Source organism: Podarcis cretensis, assembly GCF_951804945.1.
Source record: "Podarcis cretensis genome assembly, chromosome: 11".
NCBI lineage: Eukaryota > Metazoa > Chordata > Lepidosauria > Squamata > Lacertidae > Podarcis > Podarcis cretensis.
In genome coordinates this window covers 43034791-43062787 of record NC_137180.1, presented here as the reverse complement: position 1 = coordinate 43062787, position 27997 = coordinate 43034791, and the positions used below count along the sequence as shown (strand labels likewise).

General features: G+C 39.5%; 1 protein-coding gene across 1 annotated transcript; it reads right to left on the bottom strand.

The window, feature by feature from the left end:
- Window positions 1–34: 34 nt before the first annotated feature.
- IL6ST (interleukin 6 cytokine family signal transducer) lies at window positions 35–27859 on the bottom strand. The gene is made up of 16 exons (XM_079994774.1): window positions 27698–27859; window positions 23366–23446; window positions 21704–22015; window positions 19859–19991; window positions 19277–19431; window positions 16674–16825; window positions 13823–13979; window positions 12237–12319; window positions 11057–11276; window positions 9312–9488; window positions 8279–8380; window positions 7519–7665; window positions 5743–5883; window positions 4612–4708; window positions 3077–3158; window positions 35–2027 (listed from the first exon to the last, which is right to left on the bottom strand). The coding sequence occupies exons 2-16, from the start codon at window positions 23430–23432 to the stop codon at window positions 1332–1334; spliced, it is 2721 nt and encodes a 906-aa protein (XP_079850900.1). The 5' UTR covers window positions 23433–23446; window positions 27698–27859; the 3' UTR covers window positions 35–1331.
- Between the last annotated feature and the right edge of the window lie 138 nt (window positions 27860–27997).

Below are 27997 nucleotides of genomic sequence, written 5' to 3'. Positions count from 1 at the left end.
ATATGAACCTTGCTGTATAATTTATGAACCTTGCTGTAATCAGAATTGTTTTTATAGAAGAAACCCTTAAAACATTAATATGTGTTTTACAGCTATTCAATCTTAAGAGACTGGCTGGCTGATCTTCATAGCCACCGATTACAGTGCAAGAGCTTACAAAGTAAAAGCCACTGAGATTTCAAAACACAATCACTACCATAGTTAAATTGTTGAGGAAGAATCAAATTAACTTTTATTTCCTGTTAAAACAATTGTAGTGCTTTTGGATTGCTTCAAAAATCAGTCTCAACTTAATGATTTTATATTAAATACAAATAGAATCTGCAATAAATGTTTCTAGATTTATTCATTGGCGAAAAAGAAAACCCTCCATGCAGAGTGCCAATATTGCAGTTCTTCAAGATGTCTTTGTGGGTCCGCCATGGCTATGCAGTTTTCTTCTTCTGTTCTACGAATTAATAATGGCAGCAGGGAATACTAGAACCTGGCATTGGCAGTCAGAAAGAGCAGTGGACTTTCCCCCTTAAAAACACACTTACTATATAACTTCATTATTATTAAATATGTTTACTTCACCCAAGTGCATCCTGATAAAAAGCAAAAAAGTGCACTTATAAGTGCACAGGTTATGAGTTCTAAAAGTGTTTAAACGGCAGTAGATTTGGCTCAATTTGCAAGACAGGAAGGGTATGAAATACTGGCATTTGACGTTAATAGTATTTTGATAGTCATGATTCATGTAAATATCTCACTCCACTGGCTTGTAGTTCTTGACTGGCAAGGAGGGCACATTTCCAAACAAAGTGTTTCTGGTCCATTAATCTGGAAATATTAGATGCCATCTAATATTTTTATTCTGCCATAAATTTGGCCACAGATTTGGTCTCCAGATTATTTTTAAAGCACAGTTGTTCCAATATAAAACACTGTACTTTTACATAGCTGACAACAAAGTTGATGAAAAGAGCACATTTCATAATACTAATCTCTTCATCCGGTAAGAAGGTATTCACAGTCAGTCTCCATCTCTATGCCGTTACCTCTAGCAAAACGAGGTGTGTTCCATTTTAATTTAAAAGAAGTGTGATGCCCCAGAAGAAAACTGAATGGCAACTCATTTGCCTGAAAAGTTGAGTGACATGTAGTGCTTGAAGGAATATTTCTGCAAGAACGGATGGAAACTTCCAACTTAAATCAAAGTCCGCAAACCCATGTTGTCCACGTTTTCTTCCATAAACGAACCTGAATTGTTCAGCAGAAGCAAGATTAAAAAAACAGTTTAACTTATCAGAACCAATAATGTAACAGTATTTACTGGTGGCAGTGTCTCCTCACTGGGGCATATAACCACCCTGCTTTACAGTCTGTGGTAAGTAACACTTTGGGACCTCATCCTCTGTCACTGCATTTGTTCTCATTGTTTCAAACTCTGCAGCTAGTCCTTTGGGGCTTGGGTGGAAAGCACCTGCTAAGGCAACATCATGTTCATCTGGGCCAGAGCTACATATTTGCAAAGTCTGAGGTCCAGCAGCATCTTCCTCATTTATTGGAGAAATCTGTTTTGCCCCATCCAAATGAGGCTCCTCCATGACTGTATCATCGTTATTACAATTCTGTTTGAAATAGCGATGCCTTGGTGTCGGGTTGTCGCTTCCCAGCCCTGGCGGATCTTCGGGCCTCTCCTCCGAGTCTAGTAGAGGTTGCGTTGACTCAGACCTTGAAAAGACTTGGACTGAAGGTATCTGGTCCCGGTAGCCATTGGGTACAACAGTTGAATACTGCACAGTGCTGGAAGTATTTTGAGCAGGTTCGCCTTCATCGCTGTCAGAAACGCTTTGTCGAGGAGAAGACATGCAGGATGACCCCCCTATACCACTGCTGTGCCCTTCTGAGGCATTTTTCTCCTTTCTAAGCAAGTCAAAAGGCTTAGGATCCTGTTCAGAAAATGACTTCTTGTCAATTTCAACCACACTGACATCAGTAAAGCTGCCTTCGGGATATATCTGATCTTTGGAATGATGAAAATGCTAAGGAAAAAACCACAGATTTAATTAATGCTACCTTTAAATGATGCAACTTGATTAACTATATTCAGGATCTATATTATGCTGTCGTTGGCATGCACTCAAAAATCCTTCTAGGACTTACAGTTACTTGAGCAGCGAGTTAGTGCAGCTCCAATTCAGTCTTTTGACTTTAACCCCCTCTCACCTAAATACTGAATTATTCAAAGTTCACAACAGCGCTACTGCCTTATTTGCATTATTCCCCAAACATGGTTCAAAAAGTTTCTGTATGTAAAATTGGATTCTCTCCAGGATAGCAAATTAATTATTTCTACTTAAAGGATTAAAAATATTAAGCTTCTTTCATGTTTACTGATACAAAAATGGAACAATAATTCCCTCCTCCACAACTTTTCAAATGAGAAGTGCTAGAGCTTGCATCTAACTGGGTATTCCTTTTTATTTTTCATCTTTAAATCTCAATACATGAGAGTTTGTTGTAGCAATCTCCATGTTCCCTAAAGGAGTAGGCAGATTTCAAGCCTGCAGGATCTTTGTTTTTTTCTCAGACCTCACAGATCCACCAGCTGGAGCTAAGCACATTTCAGTGGATTAGAGGGGCAGAGGTGTTCTTAGAATTGAAGACGAGAGCACCTCTGAGTGCCTCTCAGCCCAGGAATTTGTTTTCATTACTAGAAATGAGCTCTCTATTCCAAATCCCCCCCCCCAACTTGTAACATCTCTACACTGTTCTGAAGACTCAGTTTCTCAGTTTTGGTTTCTGTTAATGCAAGTCCTGTTTCAAACACAAAGTCACAGTAACTGTTGGACTATGAAGAATTTTTGTGGCAGGGATACTCATATCCTAAGAATGGATGCTATTAAATTCCACAATAAAATATTTTATTTCTAGCCTGTTTTCACTTCCCTTTCCCAACCATTACTATCCTTTTGCTTAGGACAGTTGCATCCTACTGCCACATTAGTGGTTTAACTATGGAAAGGCAGCATACAAATAAACAATGATGAGGACGACAAAGTACTTCAGAATAGTCTGTTTTTGTTTTTACCTTTGATGGCGTTTGTGGTGACCACTGGGCAATAACACTCTTAGAAGGATCAGGCACGTTAGGCCAGATGTGCTTCTTGATGCTGGCAAAGGATCAAGAGACAAGTCATTGCATTGCAATTGCAAGTGCCTACTGATAAAACTTACACCAATGTTAAGCTCCAACTTTCAGATTCTTAATGTTATGATTTTTGAGCTCTGTATATAGGTGAACAGGGGTCCTGTGGTCTTGGCCACACCTTGTGAATAGGGGAAAAGATTATGCAGACAGAAGATGTTTCAAGTATTCTAGGTCTGATGCTACATCTGGAAACCACTGCCAGCCTTTTCACCTTCACAGAGGGCAGCTCTGGCTGAGAAAAGGAAGCCAGGAGAGACTTGCACTGGGCCAGGTTGGAATGTTTTCCTTACTTAGCATCACTATGGCTGTAAAAGGAAGGGGCAATAAGGCCCAGAAACTACAAAAGTCTGTTTTCTTTCTTTCTAAACAAATGCATGCAATCCATGACACAACCAAGAAGGTTCTGTTCCACACCCCAGCCAGATGCACTGCTCCATGTGCCATCTCCATAGGAGGCATGGCTGGCTAGGATATGGGACGGCCTTCGCTGCTGCAGCACCCTAGCTGTGGAACATTCGCTTAACAATGTTTAGGCAGGTGGGTTAAAGAAGAGTTTGGAAGAAGGGTTTGGATTTGATATCCCGCCTTTTACTCCCTTTAAGGAGTCTCAAAGCGGCTAACATTCTCCTTTCCCTTCCTCCGCCACAACAAACACTCTGTGAGGTGAGTGGGGCTGAGAGACTTCAGAGAAGTGTGACTAGCCCAAGGTCACCCAGCAGCTGCATGTGGAGGAGCGGAGACACGAACCCGGTTCCCCAGATTACGAGACTACCGCTCTTAACCACTACACCACACTGGCTCTCTAAAGGATTCTGACTTGCTTTAATTCCAACCAGGTTGAGAATCTGCTCATCAGCTGTTTTAATGCTATGAACTGTATTGAGGGTACTTTCAAGAGCTGAAAGGTAATATGTAAATTATTACACACACATACACCAACTAAAATATGAGTAGTGTTAAAAATTCTTTCTGTAGGATTACAAAAAGCAGGGGTGGGGGATGTCAGGCTCAGGGCCTGAATGTGAACATGGGACCCACCCCAAGCTATACTCCTTTCCCTGACCCTGTGCTCTACTGCTGTTGCCTGGCTGGTACATGCCTTCGAATTGTGATAGCTGCCCTTGCTTGCCTGGATGGAGAGAGATGAGTATACACAGTTCTGCCTTTTGCATGACTGCAATGTACCCTATTATCCAAAGAACAACATCTGTTCCTCTGGCATTTTGTCTCCACCAGTGTCAAGCAGCAGCCCCTCCCTGCCTCAAGACAGCCCATGAGGAAATACAGCCCTGGGCTTGAAAGGGAAAAAAAACCCAATCAGAGCAAACTCAGAACTCAGAACTTTTGCCTAATACCTCTTTCAGTGTTAAGACAGCAATATTTTCCATGCAATGTATTGAAAGAAGGATGCTTACCTATCTCGTTTGTTAAAGCAAAATAATACACCTAAAAGAGTAAATAGCAGGATTGCTAGGCACACAGGGACAACAATTGCTTCAATTTCTCCTTCCGCTAAAAGGTAAAAGACAAAATGTTAGATGTTTTTAATATCTCCCTAAAAATGCTGTGCTTAGTACAATCATATTTTAAAAACATGAAATCCATTAGTATAAAGTAAGTCTTTCAGAACCTGACCCTAGTCTTCTTTGCTTGAGAGAAAAAAAGTTTAAATGATTTAGATGAGCTTTAAGGCATAATAAGCAAAATCTTCTATTTTGTTACACTTTTGCCCTACTTAAAAATAAATAATAAGGCAAAGCCTAAGGTGACTAACAATAAAATCCAGAATAAAAAGTAACTGATCCACACAAAATAAGCAGTAATACTATTAAAATATCAAAAGAAAGGAAGAACAGATTTAAAATGTAAGAAAGGACAACTAATTGAGAACATGAATTACAGCAATATGGCAGAACAAATCCACCCTGGCAGGCCGAATGCCCGCTTACATAAGGGCTTTGCCTGGCAGCAGAAGGCAAGGCCATCAACAAGGGGGCTAGGTCTATGAGCCTCCGCTGTAAGGAGTTCCAAAACCCAGATACAGCCACTCAAAAGACTCTCTCTTAAGTATGTGAAGATAATGCAAAAAGGTATCTCTAGGTAAAATGCAAAGGTGAGAAAACATGTCGTAATATTGACCCATCTTAATTCATGTTTTCAGTGAGTGTCCATCCAACCAACCAACCTGTGTGGTGTGATGCCACCTAGTGTCCAAAGACAGGGAATGCACTCAGTCAATGCACAGGTATGCACAGGTATTCTATTCCTTCCAGTTCTTTTAAGCAGATGCTTTGACTTCAAGTGCCATTTCTGTCACTGGGCACTAGATGGCATCACATGGTGGATGGACAGCCACCCAAGCCACCTTTCAGATGAGACGAATGGTTGCTTTTGATGATCAAGTTGGGGTTATCAAGTGTGGAATACAGTCCCAGAGTACTACTTAAAGTTAAACTATGAAACTAGACATGTGGCGCTACTAATGCATACTAGGTCCTGAGCAGTTCAACAATTAAACATATTAAACATTTTATGTAAGAACTTACCAAATTTCTTTGTAGTAAATGTAAAAGCAGGACCCCTTTTCCCTCCATTTTTTGTGTATGCTGCTACCTGCACCATGTATAAAGTGTCACTTGATAAGGACGACAGTGGGTACTCCGTTTTAGAAGGGTCCACAAACACAACTGGAAATGAAAATCACCCATTTGATATGCATTATATAAAACAGTAGACAGCTCTTGTATTAACACTATACAAGCAAAACCAGTTTTACCCAGGAGTTATAATTTTCATAATTCAAATAAAAAGAAAATGTGAAAACTGTACTTCAACTTGCATGCCTGGTAAATAAAACTCTTCTATAACACCCCTATCACCAAATAAGCAGTACTTGTTTGAAGTTCAATACTCTACTAGAAAAGAAGTGAAAGTGTAAACAGAGATCTTGTTAGAAGTTTGTGACCTTCATTTAAATAAATTAAAAAATTAAAAGAAGTGTAAAATAATGTATGTTTCACTTTAAGATTAAACTTCAAAAGTGTTTTTAAACAAAAATATTTAACACACCAATAATGAAATTTGCTACGAGAACACTGGTGCTACAAAATGCTAAGCTAGACTTAGTGTTATGTGAGCAGAAGCTAGTTTCAGCCTCATGTACTCCCCACCCCATTCCTTCTCCCGGCATGACTACAAGGGGACCGGAAGCATCCCCTCCAGTTTTTTTTTTTAACTAACCAGAATATCATTAGACCTGAACTGGTTAAACTCTTGTTAGTTAAACTATACTAACCAAGATCAGGAACCACAATTTGATCTTGGTTTGTTTTTAACAAATTATATGTTAAACCAACCAGCATTTCCGTGGTTTAGAAACAATGATAAACTCAAGTTTCTTTAAAACAAGTGAAGTGCTTTCAATCCCTTTGGAGTCAACACTGGAGAAGAGGAGAGCGGTCACCCATGGCTTGCTTCTGTTTCTGCTTATCCATGTAGTGCAAAACCATGGTTGAATGTTGATTCTGAAGCAGGCCACAAGCTCCCCCGTCTTTCTGCATGTGTGGAGAAACCCTCCTCTCTATCAAATGAAAAGGTTTGAAGAAACTCCAAGGCATAAATCTATGAAAAAGTATTTGCTGAGATACCTTACTATCTTGGCAAACGAGCATGCTCTACATTTATCTTTCGGGGCTCTGGTAGGGCACATGGGAGGAGGTAAGATATTTAGATTATGCTGCTCATTAGTCAAAATGAGCAGCTGGTGCTGTGCACAAAAGGCTGCAGAAAAGTCAGCAAACACTCAGATGCTTTAATGCCTAATGACTTTCCAGTGACCCACTATTCAAGAGGTATCCGCTGCATTCTACATCAGCTGCAACCTCCAGATCATCAAAACACTTCATATAGAGCATATTATTGCTTGTCAGGATATGAAAGTTTGAAGAGCTTTTTATACATTTCACGGAAGTTATAAAAAGCTAAAAGCTACACCAAAGAGAGCCGACTTTCAGTAATTGGAAGGAAGTGAGCTTAATTTATGACTGAAAGTTCCTATAGATCACAGTCAAAAGGAATGATTTTAGAAAAGAAAAAAATTGTTCCCAGAAATATGAGCCAGCAAAAAACATAAGCATAATGAGTGCTTTTACTACACTTGTGCCACATCACTATACATTATGATGCCGCTGCAGACATAAATGCTAACTTAAAATGTCTGGAGTTTGGGTAGAGAAAAAGGCAAAAATAAAGCTTAAAATATCTTAGAAAAAGTAATCTCAGTCGAATCATATATTTAAACATGATAAGCAAAACTCAATTACCCGTTTCATTTCCGGTAGCTGTTCTGTAAATTATATTGTAGTATTTGATAAATCCATTCTGTTCTTCTACTGAAAGAGGTTCCCATTCAATAAGGGCGTCAGTTTTTCCAACTTTTGCTGTGCGAACAGTGGGACCTATAGCAGGTGCTATTAGTGGAAAATATTGAAAAATTAATTCTGAAGAGCAAATTCTAGATAACTGCTTATTTTAAGTTTGTTATATTAAAATGCCATTTTATCTGGTATACTGGTAAATGACATACTATGTCTGATTGTATTGTAAGAAAAGAAGAACATTTAATTTTCAAAATCTGTATTTTGTTGAGATTTTGAAGAAATTATTATAATAACGAAGACAACAAGGTTTGCATAATAAGAGCCCGTATATTAATAACTATGTACAGGGATTAAAAAGTAAAAAAACTCCACATTTAAAAAGTATAGGCCATTTATCACAGATTTTCATAAATATTTCCAGAGCAAAGGTGAGAGGAGCACATGAGTAAACACTAGATCACTAGTTATGTCAGAAGAAAGCTAAAGACTCTGGAGGTTTCTTTCTTTACTTATCACATTAAAAATGGAAACCATATGACCACATGAATCTGGTTTGGCCAACCCTTAAGCTAGCTGCACAATGTGAGTTAATTTCTCAGAAAACACCATCTGCCCAGTGCAGTCATGCCAGCTATTGATGGAGAAGTTCGAAGACGTTTTTGGCTACTGTCATGCAAGAGAAATTCTGGTGCTTTAAACGTACCATCTTCTTCAAGGTATGCTTGTATTGATCTTTCTTCTCCTTGACCATTTGAATATAATGGATACACACTTATTTTATAGCTTTTCCGTGGCTTTATGCCTCCTAAGGAAATAATTTTAAAAATCAGATTTGCATATTCTCAAATATATAGATCCACTGACATTTCCATTTTGAACACTAGTTCATCAATTTCCTTTAATCAAATCCCTTCATTTACACTCCAGCAGCCTTTTCAGCTGAAGTGTGGGGTACAAATACTCTAAATACCTGGAAAGTCAGCTGAACAGCTTAGAAGCTATTCTAAAATACATCTGAATGAAGAACAATCTTGGATGCTATATAGGACATGCTGGCAAGTGATTGTGCAAACGTTTCAAACTTATTCTCTATCTGAAATGTCTAAAATGGAACTTTTTGCAGTTGCAATGACCAAGCTATCCATGGGTGGGGACATAACAGCACTCTCCATGAAAATCTGTGAAGCTACCTAGTAAATGCAGTGTCAGAGAGTTTCTTAACTATACTGGAAAACTGTAATCTTGAAGAAACTAAACGTACTCCTGGCATAGCTGTGACACCCAAGGTCTGTTTTCCCATCTGTTGTTAGTGTAGCTACTGAGCTCTGTTGTCTCTCTTGCAGGCTTCAATACGTTCCCTTGACACAAAAGGGATGAGAGGCAGGATCACCTCTGGACTATGATGAAAGGGAGACTGATTTTATTCAGAGCTCAGTCACTGGCAAAGAAGGGCACACACACTGATAAGACTTCACAAAAGGACAAAACTGGCATGCTGTAACATTGAATTCATCTCTCGCGCCCTAAAGGAATTCCTCCCCATGTGTGACAGGAGCTTAGAGATTCACTAAAAATATCAGATATTACAGACATATTTATATTTCTTTTATATTTAAAAAGATGTCAAATTACAAGTGCCTTTTTATATAAAAAAACCAAAATCACATTTCTTTAAGGTATAAAAAAGTTTTGTGTGCTCTATAAATATCCAAGAGTTTATAAATATTGAGAGCTACCTCTTAAAAATGTGCGATTTTTCGTTCCAGACTCCTGTTGCCATTCACTAGCACATGTCAAATTGTCACACTCTTCATACCATTCAATTATGTATCTATTAACATCAGTTTTAGGAACTGTCCACTCTACCCAGAGCTTGCCATCTTTAGGAAATGCTGTAAGATTTTTCACAGGAGCTGAAATGACCATAAACATACTGTTAAATTAGTATTTTTATTTCTAAAAGAATAACATTTCAAACATTAAAAAACTAAAAGGGGTTGTTGGAGAGCTGTAATTATATTTCATTACAACAAAATGTTAATAAAGCCTGAGCAGATGCCCAAGGTCACAGATCAAACAGCATCAAAGGTAAGTTGCAATTCAATCAAGTTTTGACACCCAAAGAGAATTCAAATGTTTACATTTTGAAGCACGTTTAATAAAGTTTTCATTGCTCCTTGATAGCTACTGTGCTGCAATGGCTGAAAGCAAAAAGCAAAAAATAAAAATGACCTGTTAGTGGCCAGGTCCACCACACAGAGAAATTGCCATATAAATATAGCAGTATATAGTAAGGGAATAAAAGATGTTTTTAATATGTACTTATTCCTGTATCCGTTGTTAGGTGGTGCCACATATTTCAGATAAAGTCTCACAGATACCAGATACGTAATCCCCACTTGTTCCTCTTACCTATAGACTTCTGTAGAATGGGGCTGTAAGTATTACAACCCATTTTAATGTATTTGTTTGTTATAGTATTTTACTTATCATAGATTCATAAATTTTAAAGACACGACAGGGGTCATCTAGTCCAGCCCCCTGCAATGCAGGAATCTCAGCTAAAGCATCCAGGACAGATGCTTGTAGGATTACTGGTTTTATTTTGTTGCGGGTTATGACTTTATAATAAATAATCTGTATTGGTATTGTCCATTTGCTTTGCTAATTAGTCCAAGTTAGAATGAAGATTCCAAGTCTCACAAGCTTGCTTCCATTTACTACTGCCTACACTGCCTTAAATAAGTCAGAAACGTTTAGAAGCTATCCTGTAAAGCCCCTGGATCTTAAGTTAAAAGAAAAGAGATCTGATGAGGAAGTAGCAGCATTATCTGAAGCCACCTTATGGTTGAAGCTAAGCAGTTCTGGGTATGGCAAATACCTAGAAGGCCTGGAACCATGTACACCATTTTGGGTTCCAAGACAGAAGAAAGGTGCATTATACATGTAATAAAATAAAATGGACAGATGGAATGCTAATTTGAAAACAAACAGAAACTGAAAGACTGATATCCTTCAATAAATTAACATTTGAAACATTTCCTCCTCTTGTGGGGGTCCAGTTTACACATCATATTAAACCATAGTTAGAAACGCATTATGATTTAATGGGAATGTGCAACATGTGGCTAAAAAGTTCTTGCTGTACTTCTCTGGTTTTGTTGTGTCTTCCAAACACAGGCTTGAGGTTTGTTTCTCCCCTAACAAACCACAAGCAGCAAGCACAAACCTTGGCTGCTGCTCCTAGTTTGTGTAGCAATACAAACCAAGGACCTGGGTTCAGATGACATGACAAGTCAAACTTTTTTTGTTTGCCGTGCAGCAGGAGCAAGGAAGGAGTGCAGCACAAACTTTTCAGTAGCATTCACTTAAGTGTTGTGGTTGACCGTTTAGTTTAATTTTACATGTGACCCTTCTAATGGGATGTCTGAAGTAGGCAAAAAAGTGGGATATATACTCAATGCCATGTGGGAAAACTTACCTCTTGAGTTAGTTGCTGGGATCAGCAAAACTGATGCAGGAGATTCACCCACACTGTTCGATGCTTTAATTCTCACTTCATATGTCCCATTTTCTACATTTAGAGTCATCTGTGTGGTGTTCAGACTGTAGAATTGCTGTTGAAAATGAAGTGGTGGCTTTCCCAAGATAGATACATCGTATTTCAAAATTATTCCATTAGCTTCAGAAGGATTTAACTCCTGTCCAAAATAGAAAAAGATCTGTTTTATTTGTCAGTTTATATATGAACATCTGAGATTAGCTAATGAGAGTAAGACCTTTAGGAGTCACTTTAAGCCAGAACCATCTATTCTGATGAGCTGCAGCTCACCAGTGTCTAAAGCAGAGCCTTTCTCGGACTTGCTAACCAAGATCCTAACCAATATTGTACAAGGATCCTTTTTTATGCAAAGTGTGTCTACTACAGAGCTATGCATGATACCTTTTCCAAAGTCCTACTCAGCCATGATATTTACCATCTGGCCTTGGGCACAATGCTCCAGCTAACATCATTTCATGCTTCTCATCCATTAATAATAATAATAATAATTTATTATTTATATCCCGCCCATCTGGCTGGGCCTTCCCAGCCACTCTGGGCGGCTTCCATAAAAACCAAAAATACAGTATGACAGGAACACACTATCTTGTAACTTGCTGAGATCAGGCTTACGTGTTAAAGTTTTGTTCAAAGAGAATAAATCACTTCATTCAAAATTATTTTGCCTCATAAGCTAAACATGGACAATTCTCAAGCAGTATTTCACAGAGCTGTTATCCAGAAACTACATCCATGTGTGCCATGTTTACAGAGAAGGGCACATATATACCTGTACAACTTTCAGTTTGCAGAAGCAAGGACTAGGAAAGAATAAGATCTTCATCCCTATTTATTTTTAAAATGGACAAGTAGCAAATGGGACATACGTGAGCCTTTTACTTCATAAGCTACACGTGTGCATATCTTACACTTCAATATATCCTGAGTGCAATATGTTGTGAAAGAAGCTACCACTTAGAAGAAAGTGTTTACAGTAGTATGTGTTATAGTATCATGAGTTTACATATAACAGGAATTATGTTTGAGTGCAGATGACAGATATTAGTGAGAACATCAGGAAATCAGACATTCAGAGTGTAGTAAATTTGGTACTATTTACCTTCCATATCAGCACCAGAGTCCAGTTTTCTGGTGAGTGAACAGGACTAATCTTCCTCCACAGATCTGGTCCTTTAGTTGGTTCTGATAAAGACAAACATCTCTCTTAAGAATCATGTTTATTTAGCCCACTGTTCATTTTTCTTTAATATATATGTAGGGTACTGGAAAAGATTCAAGCCTATATATATATATATATATATATATATATTTTCACAAGTGCTTTGTTGCAGTAGATGGAGCATGAAGAATAGCAGTCGTCTAGTCATCCAATGGTCGGCTGTGACATACAGCCAGGCATGTGTCTACTGATATCACCTCCATGATATGGGACAAGCAACCAGGAAAAGTGGCTGGGAGACAGCTTTTCTGAAGTAAGGATCACAGTCGTGTGATCTGAAGGAAAGACAGACCCAGGCGGGCTAAAAGGCCCAAACTTTTTACTCACCACCAGTTAGGAATATAGTGAGGGAGTGGGGAAGATAAGAAAGCAGATACAGAAAGTCATTATAATTTTTTTTTATTTCTAGAATAAGTTTTTTAGGAATACATACAGCATGTTCATGGATTTTGATTTTTCTTGTACTAACTACCAATCCAAATGAGAATAAGAGTTGGTGTTTCAAGTAACAATGAACATGTCAATAGCTTTGGAAACATGTTCCAAATCAAACTCTCAATATCAACTTAGACTAATCATTTTATAAACCATTTTTTAAAGTTCTTAATCTCTTTAAGGCTTAAACCACATTTATAGGGGTTCAAATCAAGTATGTTGTAGAATTAATGCTAAAATACAGACAGGTACCAAATAATTTGGTCTTCTCCAAAAATAAAATCTTTTTTGTATGTTGGTAATCTGTGAAATAGATTAAATTAGAATCCAATTGTTATTTTATTTGATTGTGTCAAAGATCTGATTCTGTCAGAAGATAAGAGAGCTGGTGATTCACAGTAAGCCCTCAACTCATGTGAGGGTTACCTATTGGGAATCGTGCCTAAAGCTGAAATTGTATATAGTCAATACACACTGGTTGCAATGGTGAGTGGAATTGCCAAGGTCTTTTTTCCTGGTTCCGCTTTTTAATTATTATATTATTATTTTGTCAAGCATGTAAAGCTGAATGTACACAAGGTAAATGCTTGTAAGTTATAGGCCTACTGTACTTATTAGCAGCTGGCCATACGGTAATCAGCTATAACTGGGGGGGAAACCAACCCTCTGAGATACAGGGATGATTTATAGTTCAAATGGTAAAACTGACAAATTTGGTCAAGGTAAGAGAAGGAAGAAAACTTATTAATTTGTTGAGAAATTGAGCTTTATCATCATCTATTGTGAAATAAAGTACAAGATAATGCTGAACCATTACTTGGAGGTTAATAAGAGATGAATGAACACCAGAGTAAATTCGCAAATATTAATAATTACTGTTTGCTATTCATGATTTAAATGACAAATTGCATTATTATATTGTATCATAGTTATTACACATATGTATACATATTTATTGTGTAGAAACCTTTTAATCAGAAACACGTTTTGACAATTCGGAGCAAACAGGAGAAGTTTGGAATCTTACTTACTATCTTCAGCTGTGAACCCAACTACTTCTTTACTCCAGTCACTCCAGTGCTCTCCCCAACTAGTTACACAACGCAGCTGAAACACATATTTTGTGTTTGGTCTGAGGTCTTGAATGAAGAAGGAATCTCTGTGTGTTGCTGTGTCTTCAAGAGGAACCTGCCAAAATGAAACTGGGCTTTAAGAAGTGCTACTAGTGAATGAACAACATTCACTATACTGAATTTTCAAGCTCTCTCTCAAAATCAGCATAGCAAATTTAGATGTTTTGTTTGAATGGCCCTCGTTAGCATAAAACATGAAATTGTGATAAAGAACTTAAATTCAAATTACACTATTGTTTAGTCACTATTCTCTCCACCCTCCATTTAGTGTTTTTTGCCTGCTTCAAAAACTGAGAAAGCTTATGGAGCTAAACATCTTATCAAGAGAGAGAAAGTAACTATATTTTATAATAATTCTTATGTTGCATTTTTTTTTTTTTTTGCAATCCTGAAGTATGTTGATAACAAGCATCAGAATATATATTTTTCAGGTCAGGTATTGTATCCAGTTAAACCCTTGCCACCCACGAAAGCTAAGCTACCAACTGTCCTATTTCCATAGGTTGACAGGAGGTTAACTGAGTTGGGTTCTCTTCCGATCACATGCCGTAGGCAAGAGGAAATTAAAATTGTAACAGAAATTATATGGGTATTTTTTTTGGGGGGGGGGTCCTGAAAAGGTTAATTTCAGAAAGCTCTATTGTACATTACAATGCAGCAAAGGGTTCTCTCTCCTTCTCTATTTTTTTTTTTTAAAAAACAATAAATTAAAGGCATTGTAAAAGTGTAGCAGTGTTCCCAGGGGTCTTCCCTATACAAGAACATGGCTAGAACGGTGATCTGGATTTGCTGTTGTTAAAGAAAGCTCTTATACTGCCACCTAGTGATAAGTAATGCAGTCTTTGCAGAGATTTCACTCTGCCCCCAATCCTTCAAACCTATGAAATTTGGCTGGGCGTTACTTTGGCCCAGTACTAGTTTCAAGTAGCTGCCTAGTTTTCCAAGAAGTTCACACGTGCCATTAATCCTGTCTGAAACCAGGATTCTGAAATTTGGCCTCCACTGTTTTAAAAAATATCCCAAGCTTATAGTCTTAAAATGTGAAAGCACACAAATTAATGTGTACTGCAATTCACGTGGCGCAGCAGGTAGAGACAGGGTTCTTAAGCAGATGGAACCTTCTCCCTTCATCATAAAAGACCCAAGTAGATTAAGTATCCCTTAGAGCTAGATCCTTACTGCTTCACATTGTATTTGCTGTGGCACCTATTCCTTTTTCTACCACACCATTCCAATGAGAAGGAATTTGCAGCAAGGGCTCTTGCTGTTTTTTTTAAAGTTTCCCTTTCAGCGGTTTTAGGAATTTAGCTATATCATTGCTTTGAGACACTGGTCCAACACTTTCACAGCCTCTCCGGATTCAGATAGAATGGAGAGGTAGAGCTGTTTATTGCGGCATAGCGATGGTACTGTGCCAAATCCTCAAAGGCCAGTCCCCAACAGTTTCATACAGAATGCTGACTGGCATAAGACAGAATGGACCCTTGCCTGACTGCACAAATCAAAAGCCACAGGGCCGAGGAACAGCCTCCTAGAACTACTTTCTGGCTGTGACCCTGCAGGTAGGAATGGAACCCCTGTACAGTAATACAGTACCTTCAACTCCCACCTCATTGAGTTGCACCAGAAGGACACCATAGCCAATAGTGTCAAAAGCCTCTGAGAGGTCAAGGGCAGCCAAGAGGATTGCATATCTTAATAAAGGGTGTTTTAAGCTGTTTCAGTGTTAAAACTGGACCTGAAACCAGACTGGAATAGATCTATGTAGTCTGTTTCCTCCAGGCATATGTGCAGGGAATATTAAGACACTGGATGGTAGTTTTCTAAAACCTTGGAGGACCTCAGGGGGGATAACCTTCAGAGTGATGGGCATAACTCTCCTGTAACGAGGCATCAACCACACTCTTGACCCACTCAGTAAATCCTGTCCTGATTTTATCAGCCATGGTGGGTAGGGATCAGGAGAGCACATTGTCAGCCTCACTGCCACAAGTGTCCTGCCCACATATTGAGACTGCAACCTTTGAAACTGATCCCACAAGGTGTGATTTGATTATGTTCTAGACTTATGTTCAAGTCTAATGGACTTGAACCAACTGAAGCATCAGGTTCAGCAGAAATCCAAGTGATTTTGCCTTGGAAGCGATTTGCAAATCTCACAGTACTACTACTGTACTAGAAAAAGTCAGAATAACTCCCTCTGAAAGATGCAACACCTTACAATTACCCATCCCAATAGGGATAAGCTTTATAATGATAGCAAATGTCTAACACAATTATCTGAAGAAGTGTGGTATCTGAAAAAGTGTACATGCACATGAAAGCTCATACCAATAACTAACTTAGTTGGTCTCTAAGGTGCTACTGGAAGGATTTTTTTAATTTAGTTTCGACAATTATCAAGTCAAACTTATTTTCCTATCCTGGCAGCAGCCTGTCAATCCCTTAGAAACTACTGTGAAGTAGAATCAACAAGTTTCCTCAACAGTTTATTTTCCTTCTGACCTATTCTTAAATTTCTATTTCACTTTTCCCAACAAGGAAAACAAGGGTTTTTTATAATACTTTTCACATAATTTATAAATGTTTCCACTGAGCACTTAACTGAAATCTATATTTTCTCTCATTTAAACAAATACCATTCTAGTAGATAAAATGCAACTGTCACAGCTCTTTGGATGCAAACACACCAACTGTATAAAAGAAAATGCTACAAAAAATAATTGACAAATAATGGGTGTGGGGTTACCTGGATCCAGTTTATACTGTCAATGATCTTGTATCGAATTTGAAATCTCAGCTCCAGTGGTGCTTCATGAAATAGGTTTTCCCATGATAGCTTCAGGACTCTGGGAAATTCTCCTGAGTTGAGGGACAGACTGGATGGCGGCAGCGGTTTTACTAGGGGAAAAAAGGTGCACTCAATTAGCCACAGGCCATTTCATTGTTTTTAATATATAGGTTCCAATTAATTTGAAGTCTAATATTCAGGTACACAGCACAACTTTTGCTCCTTTATAACAGGAGCACAAACTTTCAGAGAAGTGGCGGGCTTCAAACTAAACCTCTCCAAAACAAAATTGCTGCTTAAAAATGTAACAATGTAAGAAAAGGAAGACCTGGAAAAAACATCTGGCTTAAAGATCTGCAATAAAGCAAAATACTTAAGTATCTGGATCTCTCCAAAAAATATCAATTTATTTCAGGATAACTATATGAAAACCTGGAAAGAGATTAAAAGGAACCCCAAGAATTGGAGTCGGCTAAACCTTTCATTTTTAGGAAAGATCTCTATCATCAAAATGACCGTGCTTCCCAAATTATTCTTTCTATTCAAACAATTCTGATTCTGGGTGGAACGGGCTGCCTCAAAACCTGGCAAAAAGAAATCTCAAAATTTTTATGGCAGGGAAAAAGATCTAGAATTAAACATCAAATTCTAAGGAAAGAGGAGGCTTTGCCCTGTCTGACCTAAAATTAAATTATGAGGCAGTGTTAGAAAATCCCTGTACATGGTTTGGGAGAAATATAAAGATCTTTTAGAGCCTAAGACTGGTAGATTTCACCAGTTGAGGCAACCGCGGTAAAAAGGAAAAATACAGAAGGGAACTCGCCAACTTACAAAACTTTACTAAAGGAAGAAACAAATGAATTAAAGCTAAAAAGTTTTGAAGAAGAGAGCAAATAGCAGATTGGTTTCAATACTATCAACTATTTGAGACATTTAAGATGGATTAAAAAAAGGGGTTTTCGACAGAGGCACCCAGACTGGAAACAGATTTGATCAATTCCAAAACAAAAATTCTTTCCAAGACATACCGACTCCTCCTTGACTGGGAAGTCAAAGAGGAGGAGGAGGTTAAAGCCACCAAGATTAAATGGGCCCAGGATTTTAGGTATAATATTGGTATGAAACAATGGGAAAGTTTATGGAAAGTTAACTGGAAATTCATGGCGTGCTATACGTTGAGGGAAAACTTTCAAAAGATGCAATACTGTTGGTATTTGACATCATGGAACCTCTGCAAAATGTATAAAAATGTATGTAGTAAATATAAAGCAATAAAATAAAACACCTGATAAAAAAGTGAACAGCAAAATAAAACAAAAATTGGAGGGTAACACTCAGAAGTAGCAATGAAAGCACCAACCTAATAATAAAATCTCAGAAAAATGAAAATGTTTCAGTTGGTGCCTAAAACTTGAAAGTGACTGTATCCTGAATGTGAGTTTTCTATAGCCACAAAAAAGGTCCTATTCCACATTTGCCACCTGCCTAACCTCTGAAAGTAGGGGCAACAAGATAAGGAGCTCTGAATATCGTAACTACAGGAGAGGTTCATGCAGGAGAGGGGGCCAGGTCCCCAAACAGCCTTCAACAGAGATTCCTGTAATTGTTGATCAGTTGTAGCAAGTCCCTTTGAAGGCAGGCTCCTTGCACAAAACAGCTAACTGGTGCTGAAAGTGAATTCAAAGGTGCTTGTTGTAAACACTGATTAGTTATTTAGCATTCTCTTCTGAAATTTGACATGTGCTAATCACCGGATGCCAGTACAAAATCAGGCGAGATCTCTTTAAAATGTTAAAAAAGCACTTCGGATCATGCCCTGAAATGCACAGGAAGCCAGTTGAGTTAGTTTAACACGGGAAATATATAATCCATATGGTCAATTTTATTAATAACTCTATTTAAAAAAACTACATTTGAGTACCTTTTTTTGGGTTCAGTCCACCCAAACTCTGTGTAAGAACTTTGTTGAATAAAATCAAACAGTAGATAGGCTTGATCTGAGTGCAAGTGACACTTGCTTTGTGCTAAAACCAGTAAATTAAACCAATTGTTTGGTTTATTCGGATCCATTCTATGAGTCAACCATTATCAGAGAACTAGAGGAGAAGCAACTAAAATTATTAAGAGGAGCCACCTCCAGAAAGGCTGGTGTATCTATTTTGGCTACAGAAATCCAACTGTTAGAAGCTGCATCTTTTGATGCCTGGAGTTAGCAATCCCATTATGGAAGGGGAGCAGGCTGCTTGATGAACCCAGAATCTTTGGTTGGTCAGTCCCTGCTTAAAGTCTCTCAGGTCTCATCAGTTTTCTTTGCCAGCTATTGTCCTCTTAAAAATTTTAGATATTTTTCCTAAGCCATTGACTTCCAGCTTCAGACACATTGGTTTACCATAATTTTCTAGACTCTCCCCAGTGTGACTTAACTAGAAGTATGACACTGAGGTGGTGGTCTTGTTCTTCCACCCTATTCCTTCTTTCACCATATAAAAGAAACATTATCTTCCTTAGAAGATATGACGATATGAAATCATTCATAGGAGTAGCCCTACTGATATATTTACCATGTTTTATAGGATCAAACACAATGCGGTCAGATTCAACTACCCCAAGAGCATTCTTTGCTTCTACCCACACTTCCAAGTCGACAAAAAATACAACCACAGTACTGGTACAAGAATTATTGGCACCCAGGCAGTCAGGAAACTCTTCGTTTGGCCTAGAAGTTGGAGAAAAAGAAGCAGGATTTAATACACTAAAATTTATATTGGTCCCAATACTTCAAAAACCACAACTATATGTACAGATATAGTTGACAGATTTAAACAGAGGTGAGTCTAGCAGAATTCAATGAAACTTATTCTGTAATAAACGAGCTTTGGACTGTAGCATTTGCTCCACAATATCACAAAGAAAATTATTTATTTAAAGATGGGGCTTTGATAAAAGGACACCAAATCAGTTTTTTTTTTCAAAAGCAATTTGCTTTAATCCAAAAGCAATTTGCTTTAATCGAAATGTTTAAATATTTTGAACAAGTGACTTCACTTTAAAAAATTGTATGCTTAACAACAAATATTAAGAATTCAAAGTTTTGTATTCAACAAATTAACTACAGGTCTTTAAAATTGAAAAAATATATCTACCACCGAGATTTCAAAGTATAATTGGTGTCCAGAAATGTGTATCTTCCAGGCTCCCAAGTACAAGTTTGAGAATATGCCTTTCTTCCTGTCTGATGCACAATGCAACTCAGATTCTCAGGCTTGTCTGGAGAAACTGCATTTAAACACACGCAAATAAACAGAAGTTAATCTAGGAGTACACTTGCAAAAACAACATGAATTCATTTTGGTCCTAATCAATTTTTTCAAAAAAACAAACTCATTTTTAATTGTTTTTTTCAATACTGTAAAGCAGAGCATTCATGTCAAAAGGTCATCAAAGGTAAAGGTAAAAAGGAAGTACATCAAAACACCACAGTTGACATAAAATATTACAAGAAGGGAAGTATTTATTTCCTGCCTTTTTCCCTCAGAGGGACTCCAGACAGCTTACAAATAAAATAGGAAAATAAAAACACTTGAAGCAATAGTATCATTTTTACATACGAGGCAGCATATACAGCTGTAAATAGAATTTGTGTATCAAAATCTAATATTGTTCACCTGTTCATTCCCCAAGTTGCATCCAATATTGTGCAAGCAGGCTACTCACAGAAGGATTTCTGCTACTCTACAATAGCTTAGGGTCAGATGACACTCCAAACAGAATGGGCATGGTGCCAACTTAGGTGGTGTATCCTACTAACTACTGACCTATATGGTTTTAGGGCAGACAACCCTAAAGGGGTAACAGGAGCCATAACATTGTGTACAAAAAAGCCCAATGACTGCTCCCAGTCAATGAAGATGCCATGACCAATGGTATCAAAAGATGCAGATTCGAGAAGCAGGAACAAGGTTGCACACGGCTTGCCCTGCTCTTTGTAAAGCTTATCCATCAGGGTGACCGAGGCCAATTCATTCCCATGACCAGGCCTGAACCCAGACTAGAATAAAAAAATTGCCTTTTCCAAGAATAGTAGGTGGTCATCCTGCACTGAAACTCTTTCTACCACCTACCCAAAAAGAGGGTATTTTTTACTGGTAGAGGAATTAGTATAACTAAGGGGCCCAGGACTGGTTTATTTAAGGGAGGACACACCACTCCCTCTTCCAAGGCAGCACGCACCACCCCTGCAATCAATGAAGTGCTAATCACACTCTGTACCCAACGACCCTCTCTGCTAGATTGAATAAGCCAGAAGGAACAGGGGTCAAGGGGCTACGCTGAAACTGATGCTACACAATACAGGCATACCTGCTGAACTGCCTTTCTTATGGAAGCATAATGCCTATCCCCACGTAACATAGTTAAACTTTATTTAGAAAACTTATATCCCGTTTTACATCTTTGACAGGTTCTCCAGGTGGGTCACCACTATTCTCAAAATAAAATCATACTCAGAATCTCATGATACAGTACAAGGGCAGAAATTGTGTAGTTACTATGTGGAACAAACATCATTCAGGCAGCAATTTCTGCCCTTACTCCTGCCTGGTGACATATTTGCCAAGTGACGATGTAACTTTTTTCTTCTTTACTTGGTACCTTTCAACTATGTGAAATAAAAGTTTCTCATTTCTCCATGTTGTCTTCAATATATTCGACAAAATCCAACATCCTCTAAGAGTGTTATAAGGAGCAGGAGAATGACTATACAGTGGACCCTCCGGATATGAATTAAATTCGTTCCAGGGGTCCATCCGCAACCCGAAAAGTCCGTGCATGCGGCGAAACCTGGAAGTATACACTTCTGGGTTTGCCACGTTCGTAACTTGAAAGTTACATATCCAGAGTGGTATATAATTAGAGTGTCCACTGTATGGCAATAGATTGTTCCTTTTATGAGTATCCCCACAAGGAAGAATTTAAGGAGAAATACTTACAGCCCAAGGCAACTTGAATTCCATATATGTTCTGCTCAATGCTTCCTGCCACTAAGATGTTACAAGTCAGAGGAGAAGCCAATATAGACGTGTCATTGAATGTTACTCTTGAAACAGTTTCATTTATTATGCTATAGTGTTCTTTAGGAACAACCTTAGTTTGAATTCTCCAAATAACTTTATCAGCACGAAGGTTGCCATAATCTAGACAATAGTCACTAAGAATGCAGTATGCTGTAAAGCTGGACTCAAGGGATACTACAGCAGACTCCGGAGTTATATAGCCACATGATTGCGCACATCCATCTGAAACTGAGAGAGATCATTTGTTTGGTATTGTTCACTAACATGGCTACTATTGCTATAAGCATACAATATGACAACGGAAGACAATAGTTACCTAGAAAATACATTTCCCCCTTTACTTTTCTAGTGTACATTAATTGACAACATTTGCTTGGATCCAAGATAAATGACTGGATGGAAGGTTTCTTGAATTCACCTCTGGGCCTGCCCATCCATGGGCACCCTCCCTCCCACCCACAAGCAGCAGCAGCAGCTTTTGGGTTCCAGTGAGATCTTGTGAGAGCTCTGCACCTTGAAAAGCTACTCCAAAAGGTCCCCCCCCCCCGAACAATTTGGGATGGGGTACATAGCAAACCCATCCCACATTGTTCATGAGGAACCCCAACTCTCTCCAGAGGCTTTTCAGGGTAATGCAGAGGATGGGGGAGGGAAAGGAAGCTTTACTTCTGTTCTCATATCTAAGGATCCAAGACATTAGGTCTAGCAACTGTAATCATTTTCCTAATGACTATTTGCATTTCTTGTCTGTGCTAGTTAAGTGAACTCCCCCACACCTCATGATTTCAAAGATAGTTTCATTATCAAACATCAGAATTAGGAGTGAATAAAAAAGATAGAAATGTGCAGAGGTAGCAGTACATATGTGTTACATTTCCTTAGGCCTGTTTAATATTATGTAAAGAGAAACATTGTCTTGAAATTTCACCTATATTTCATTTCCAAAAGCATATTATTCAATTTTGTCTGTGCAATTTAAATATTAATCTTGCAGGAAATATTTCAACCATCTTTTCACTTTCCACCGCAACATACCACATGTAGTAACTTAATTGGTTTTTGTGTAATCTTTCTCTACTGTACAGGATTTCTTTTTAAAAAGAGGAACTTAGCAAGCTAGAAAACCTGATAATAAGTTAAATATCCTTCCTTTCATATCACCACATCAACTATTGGCTTGTTTCACAACTTTTTATATTTTGACTTTACAAGCCAATGGTATCTATCTAGAATACCGGCCCCGCTTACATTAGGCTCCTGAAATGAAGAAAGTCTGGGTTAACCAGGAGTGGACTTTTCAGTAAACTTGATTCAGTTCTGCTACCGAAAACAAATACAAAGACTCAGAATGTAATCTAACTGTATGCCTTTTACACCTGGCTCTGGCTCACAGATCTTGTGGTTTTAATAAAAAACACACACAAATAGATCTGACAAGCCTGTAGTCTCTATGCCGTCCATATAATAGATTCAAACTAAAAATCAAGAATCATTTTCTATAATGTATACAAATCAACAAACTGACAGAGCTTAATAATACAGTGGAACAATTTATTATTATTAATCCTGCAGACTTACCTCCAAAGGAGTAAATGATCAGGAGAGTACACACAGCTTGCCGTAACCAACTCCATTTTGAAAACATCTTGAACCAAGTCTCTGTAAAAACAATTTTTTTATACATAATATTTTTACTCTGCTCAATCAGCCACTATTTTCTTTTTATGAAGACACCTCTCAGGAGACAGGTTCTGTAGTTTCCTCTGTTCTGACAGGTTTATTAACCATGAACAAAAAGGTTTTGTGGAAAGCAAGAAAAGAATAGCACTCAGGGGAACAGCCAAGAGTGAGAACAGGAATACAGGCAACTCCCCACTTGTCTAGTTGCCACTTTGGGGCAAGATGGCTCTAAAGTCTTCCCCCCCCCCCCCCCAATGACTGATTGAATATCAATTAAACATCTGGCTAGTTCGGATGACCATCTTGAGCTAGCTTAAGAACTCTGAAAACTTAAAGAAGAAAAGCACTCAATCCAGGGACAGTCCACATATATTCCTATTCCTACCTCTTTTTCTTAATGGTACCTGCTCCTGCTCAGGCTGCACAGAAAAAGCATTTTGCTTTCTGAAATTCATTTCAATTGTAAATATAAATAAACCTGACGGAATTCTACAGGATGTGGTATTAGTGTGTGAAAACAGTTCAGATCCAATGATCCCCAGGCATGAACCTTCAGATGGTGGAGATGTCAGGTGCCATCCTGGCACCCAGGCATCTTCACTTGGTCACAAGTGGTCAATGACCAGGTACAAAATGCGCCTGAGTGTGGCTACTGAGCTCACTTCTCAACCATTATCACAATGTAAAAGTGAGGGAGAAGTATAAACTAACACACACTCCATTTTATATATAATTTATGTCTAGCTTGCTTGTTAATTATTATCACAATATTGATTTTATTAACATATAAAATTGACAGTTGTGGTTTACTCAGTGATCATGGTTAAATATACTGATAAAGTCCATTTTTTGTCTTGTGGCTAGAACTTTCCTTGGCCAATGATGCACATTTTCTAAAAGGTATATATATCTGATTTAGTGTGTTTGGATTAGTATAATAACAATTTATTACCTGATCCTTCATCCTAAGGTCTCCGGGAAAGTTAAAATCATTAAGACACAATATTAAAATCAGTGTAAAACAAAAATTAGGTGCATTATAAAAACATGCAACTCAGGTATCAACAGACAGGGTAGAGATGCATCTTTGGTTCTACAATGGAGGTTCTAGATGCACCTCTGTAGGGAGTTCAACAATTTAAGGGATACAGAGGCTGCCACTCCAAGCTTTGGAAAGTGGTTGAACCACCAAGAGGGCCCCCCTTCCACTGATCTTTGTGCCAAAGAATGTCTGAGAGGAGGAGATGGGTTTTCAGATTATGTGTACTTTGGGGTTAATCTACCCTTGTTAATGTTCCCATTTAGAAGCAGAAGTTTGCATGGTCTGCATGGTCTGGTTTGTGTGTCACACTGAAACTGTGATTTAATGTTAATATGTCCTGCTTCACTTCTCTCTCTCCCCTGCTGCCCTGCTTCTGCTCATGGTTTGTCTGAAGAGTAACAAACCAAAAGCCTGGGTTCACAAGTAACAAGCCAAATTCTGATTTGTTTTCTCCCCAGAGGAGCTGGAGCAAGGGAGGAACAAGACACAGACCTTTGAGGAGTACACACTGGCATGGTGCTTGTTCATATTAAATAAGTTTATTTTAACTACAGGTTAATGTGAAATACAACCCAGGCGTATGTTACAATTTCAGATTAAAATTGTGTGTGCATATAGAATTCCCACCCACACACCCCATATGCAGATCTTACAAGTTAGAAATTATCTCCTAACACCTGGATCTTTGAAATATGACTCTTAAGAATTGATGCTACTGTAGATTTGAAATGCATTTCTGCTTTACAAGGCCTGCATAAGTTTTCTAGGCAGAACAAAGTGCTTTAAAAATGAAAGCCAACATAGTTCTTTCCAGTGCATCTAACATCATAGAACAGAATTTTAATACTGCCCACCACCAACAGTGCAATCCTATGCATATGCACTCTCAGCCCTTCTTACTTCAATGGGACTAGACATGCCTAACTGCAATGATCAGGCTGCACATTACATTAATACAGTATTTAGAACCAAAATCTATATTATAATAAATTTTGGTTGCAAAGTACCAATACAATTTTAGCTAAAATAGTAGACTGTTAATGCCCAACAGAAGATCATCAGAATCCAAAGTAAGTTCTTGTGGGGGGGGGGGGGGAATGGAAAGCCTACTTTGATCTTGTCCTTTTTGACTTTGATAGCAAACCAAGAAGCACCTTAAGAAAATTTTACTGGCTACTGCTTATGTTTCCCATCTTGTCAAAGGCAAGAACCACATGCCGAGAAAATTCTCACCACTCTCCTGTATTAATTCTCAGCACTCTACTCAAATTTATCATACAAATAAAAATAGCATCATTTCCTTTATATGCCATACACTACTGCAGTCAAGTAACCCTGTGGAAATCCCCTAATCAGGCATACTGATGATCCTAGCATCCTTGGGAGGGTGGGGAGAGGAAGTACACAAATTGAAAGCCCAGAAAAGAGTAGACAATATTGAGATGCACCAGTCTGCCTTTCAAAAGAGATATCAACTAGGATGAATGACAGCCAGTCTCTATGCCACCATGTACTTCTAGCTTGACCCCAGTACTATTCAATATCAAGAATATGTTATCAAGAACATTATCACTATTGTTTATATAGCATGCCATCAACTGCATATAACAACAAAAAGACTGCATCCTCCTCCAAAGCAGTTTGGTCTAAAACTGTACAAGTGGAAGTCAAAGAACAGGAGTGAAAGGAAGATACTGCTGGATTACAACTCCCATCATCCCAAACCATTGGCTATGCTGCCAAGGCTGATGGGAGTTGTAGCCCAGTAGTGTCTAAAGGGCAACACAAAGGTAGCCCCCAGTTTAGGAACAGGTTTACCACCAACACAATGAGACCTGGACTGCAGGGGTATGATTCAGCTCCTGGCCAGAGAACATACAATCCAGTGGCATGCAGTGATTTTTTTCATAGGTAATCAGTTAGGGCCAGAGGAACCAGCTTGTGAGGGTGATTGGGGCCCTCCAAAGTTGCAACTGCCGGTGAGCACTGTGCCTCCCTCCCTAAGCCGGGCAGCAGCTTTCTGGGCTTTGGGGAGGAGACACCAGGAGGACATTTAGGGGACCAGCCTTGTCCTCCTAGTCCACTGATCAAATGCCACTGGCACAACCCTCATTTGACTAATCAGCAGTGCTATTTTTCTAGAAAAAGAGGTGCTGGAACTCAACATGAACGCCTTCTTTTTTCTCTTAGAATGGCAATGGGTGCCCACCATAGGAGCCAACTCCTAGGGGCTGCAGGGGCTTTGGCCCCCACAGTAACATATTTCAAGGGGCTGGGCCCCCACAAAGTTGATGTGCATTCCCATTCAGATGGGGGGTGTGCACTGCATCATGTGATCGATTATGTGGGGTGGGGCTTACCCGAAAAAACTCCCCACAGATAAGAATTTGGAAAAGGGAAAAAAAAGTTATAGCAGGAGTGAAAAGATCAGGGACGGCCAGATTGCAACAGTGGAGGAAAGACCCATAAGATAAGGTTGTATATCTGCTACGACCGCTGAGCTTTATCGTGTAAAAGAGGGGAAGGAATAACCGTGGGAAATTAGCTCAGATTCTCCAAACCGATCGCGACAGGGTAGCCTTTCAATAGATATTTGCATAGATATTAGTTTGAATGCTTAGTCGAGGAAGAACTATCACTTGCCCCATTCGGTTGAGAACTCAAGGCAGACCGGAGTACGGAGCAGTCGCCCCTCCCCTCCCCCCCGACCCCTCTTCGCGCACGTAAGAACGCGCAGGAAGAAGAGGGCAGGGGGAATTCTGCTGCCACCCTCGGCCGCGACTCGAGGAGGGTGGTTTCTAAGAGAAATGTTACCAGGGGGCGTCGTCGCAAACCAGGCCGACCCAGCGCTGACGGTCTGAGGCGCCGGTGGGCGTCCCAAAGCAACGCGAGGCGCCCGAAAAGCGGGACGCGCCTCAGCCGCGCACATTAAGAGCGCTCCCGCTGAGGAGAAAGCAGTTTCAGGGGCCGCCTCAGAGGCCAGAGCGCGACCGAGGCGGAATTCTCGAGAACGGGCTTCGTTCCCTCACAGCCTTCGGGGGACAAGGCCCGTCCGCGGGGGGAAGCGGAGAGCAGCTTGCCTCGCCCCCCCTGAGGGCAGCTGCCAAGTTTTCCTTTTCGGCCTGGCCAACAGGCTGCTCCCCTCGGCCGAAGGCCAACGCGGGCCGGTAAACCCACCCCTCACTCACCTCCTCCTGGCGCGCTACTCCCACAGGCCTCGGACCACCGCCGCCGCCGCCGCCGCGCACACCTTATGAACTGCGGTGCGCCGCTCGCCTTGACTCACGGCTTCACTCCGCTAGCTCGAGCGCCTCGCTCGAGCCTCCATTGGTGGGCAGGGCGGTGACGTAACGGCCGTGGGCGGGGCAGACGGGAGAGGTGGTGCTTCCCGTAACGGGCCTCTGGGCTGCCAGGATTCCGGGCTCCTGGTCCCAGCAGGGGCGGGGGAAGGGAGGGGAAGAGAGGCCGGGAAAGGGGGAGGTGGGCGG

Bases quoted from the DNA above. Each gene is read 5' to 3' on its own strand.
- IL6ST (XM_079994774.1), bottom strand. From the start codon at position 23,432: ATGTTTTCAAAATGGAGTTGGTTACGGCAAGCTGTGTGTACTCTCCTG. The intron at 19,432-19,858 runs GTAGATATATTT...TCCAACTTCTAG, and splicing joins TATACTTTGAAATCTCGGTG to GCCAAACGAAGAGTTTCCTG. The intron at 11,277-12,236 runs GTAAATAGTACC...TATTTTGGACAG, and splicing joins CTCTGGTGCTGATATGGAAG to GAGTTAAATCCTTCTGAAGC.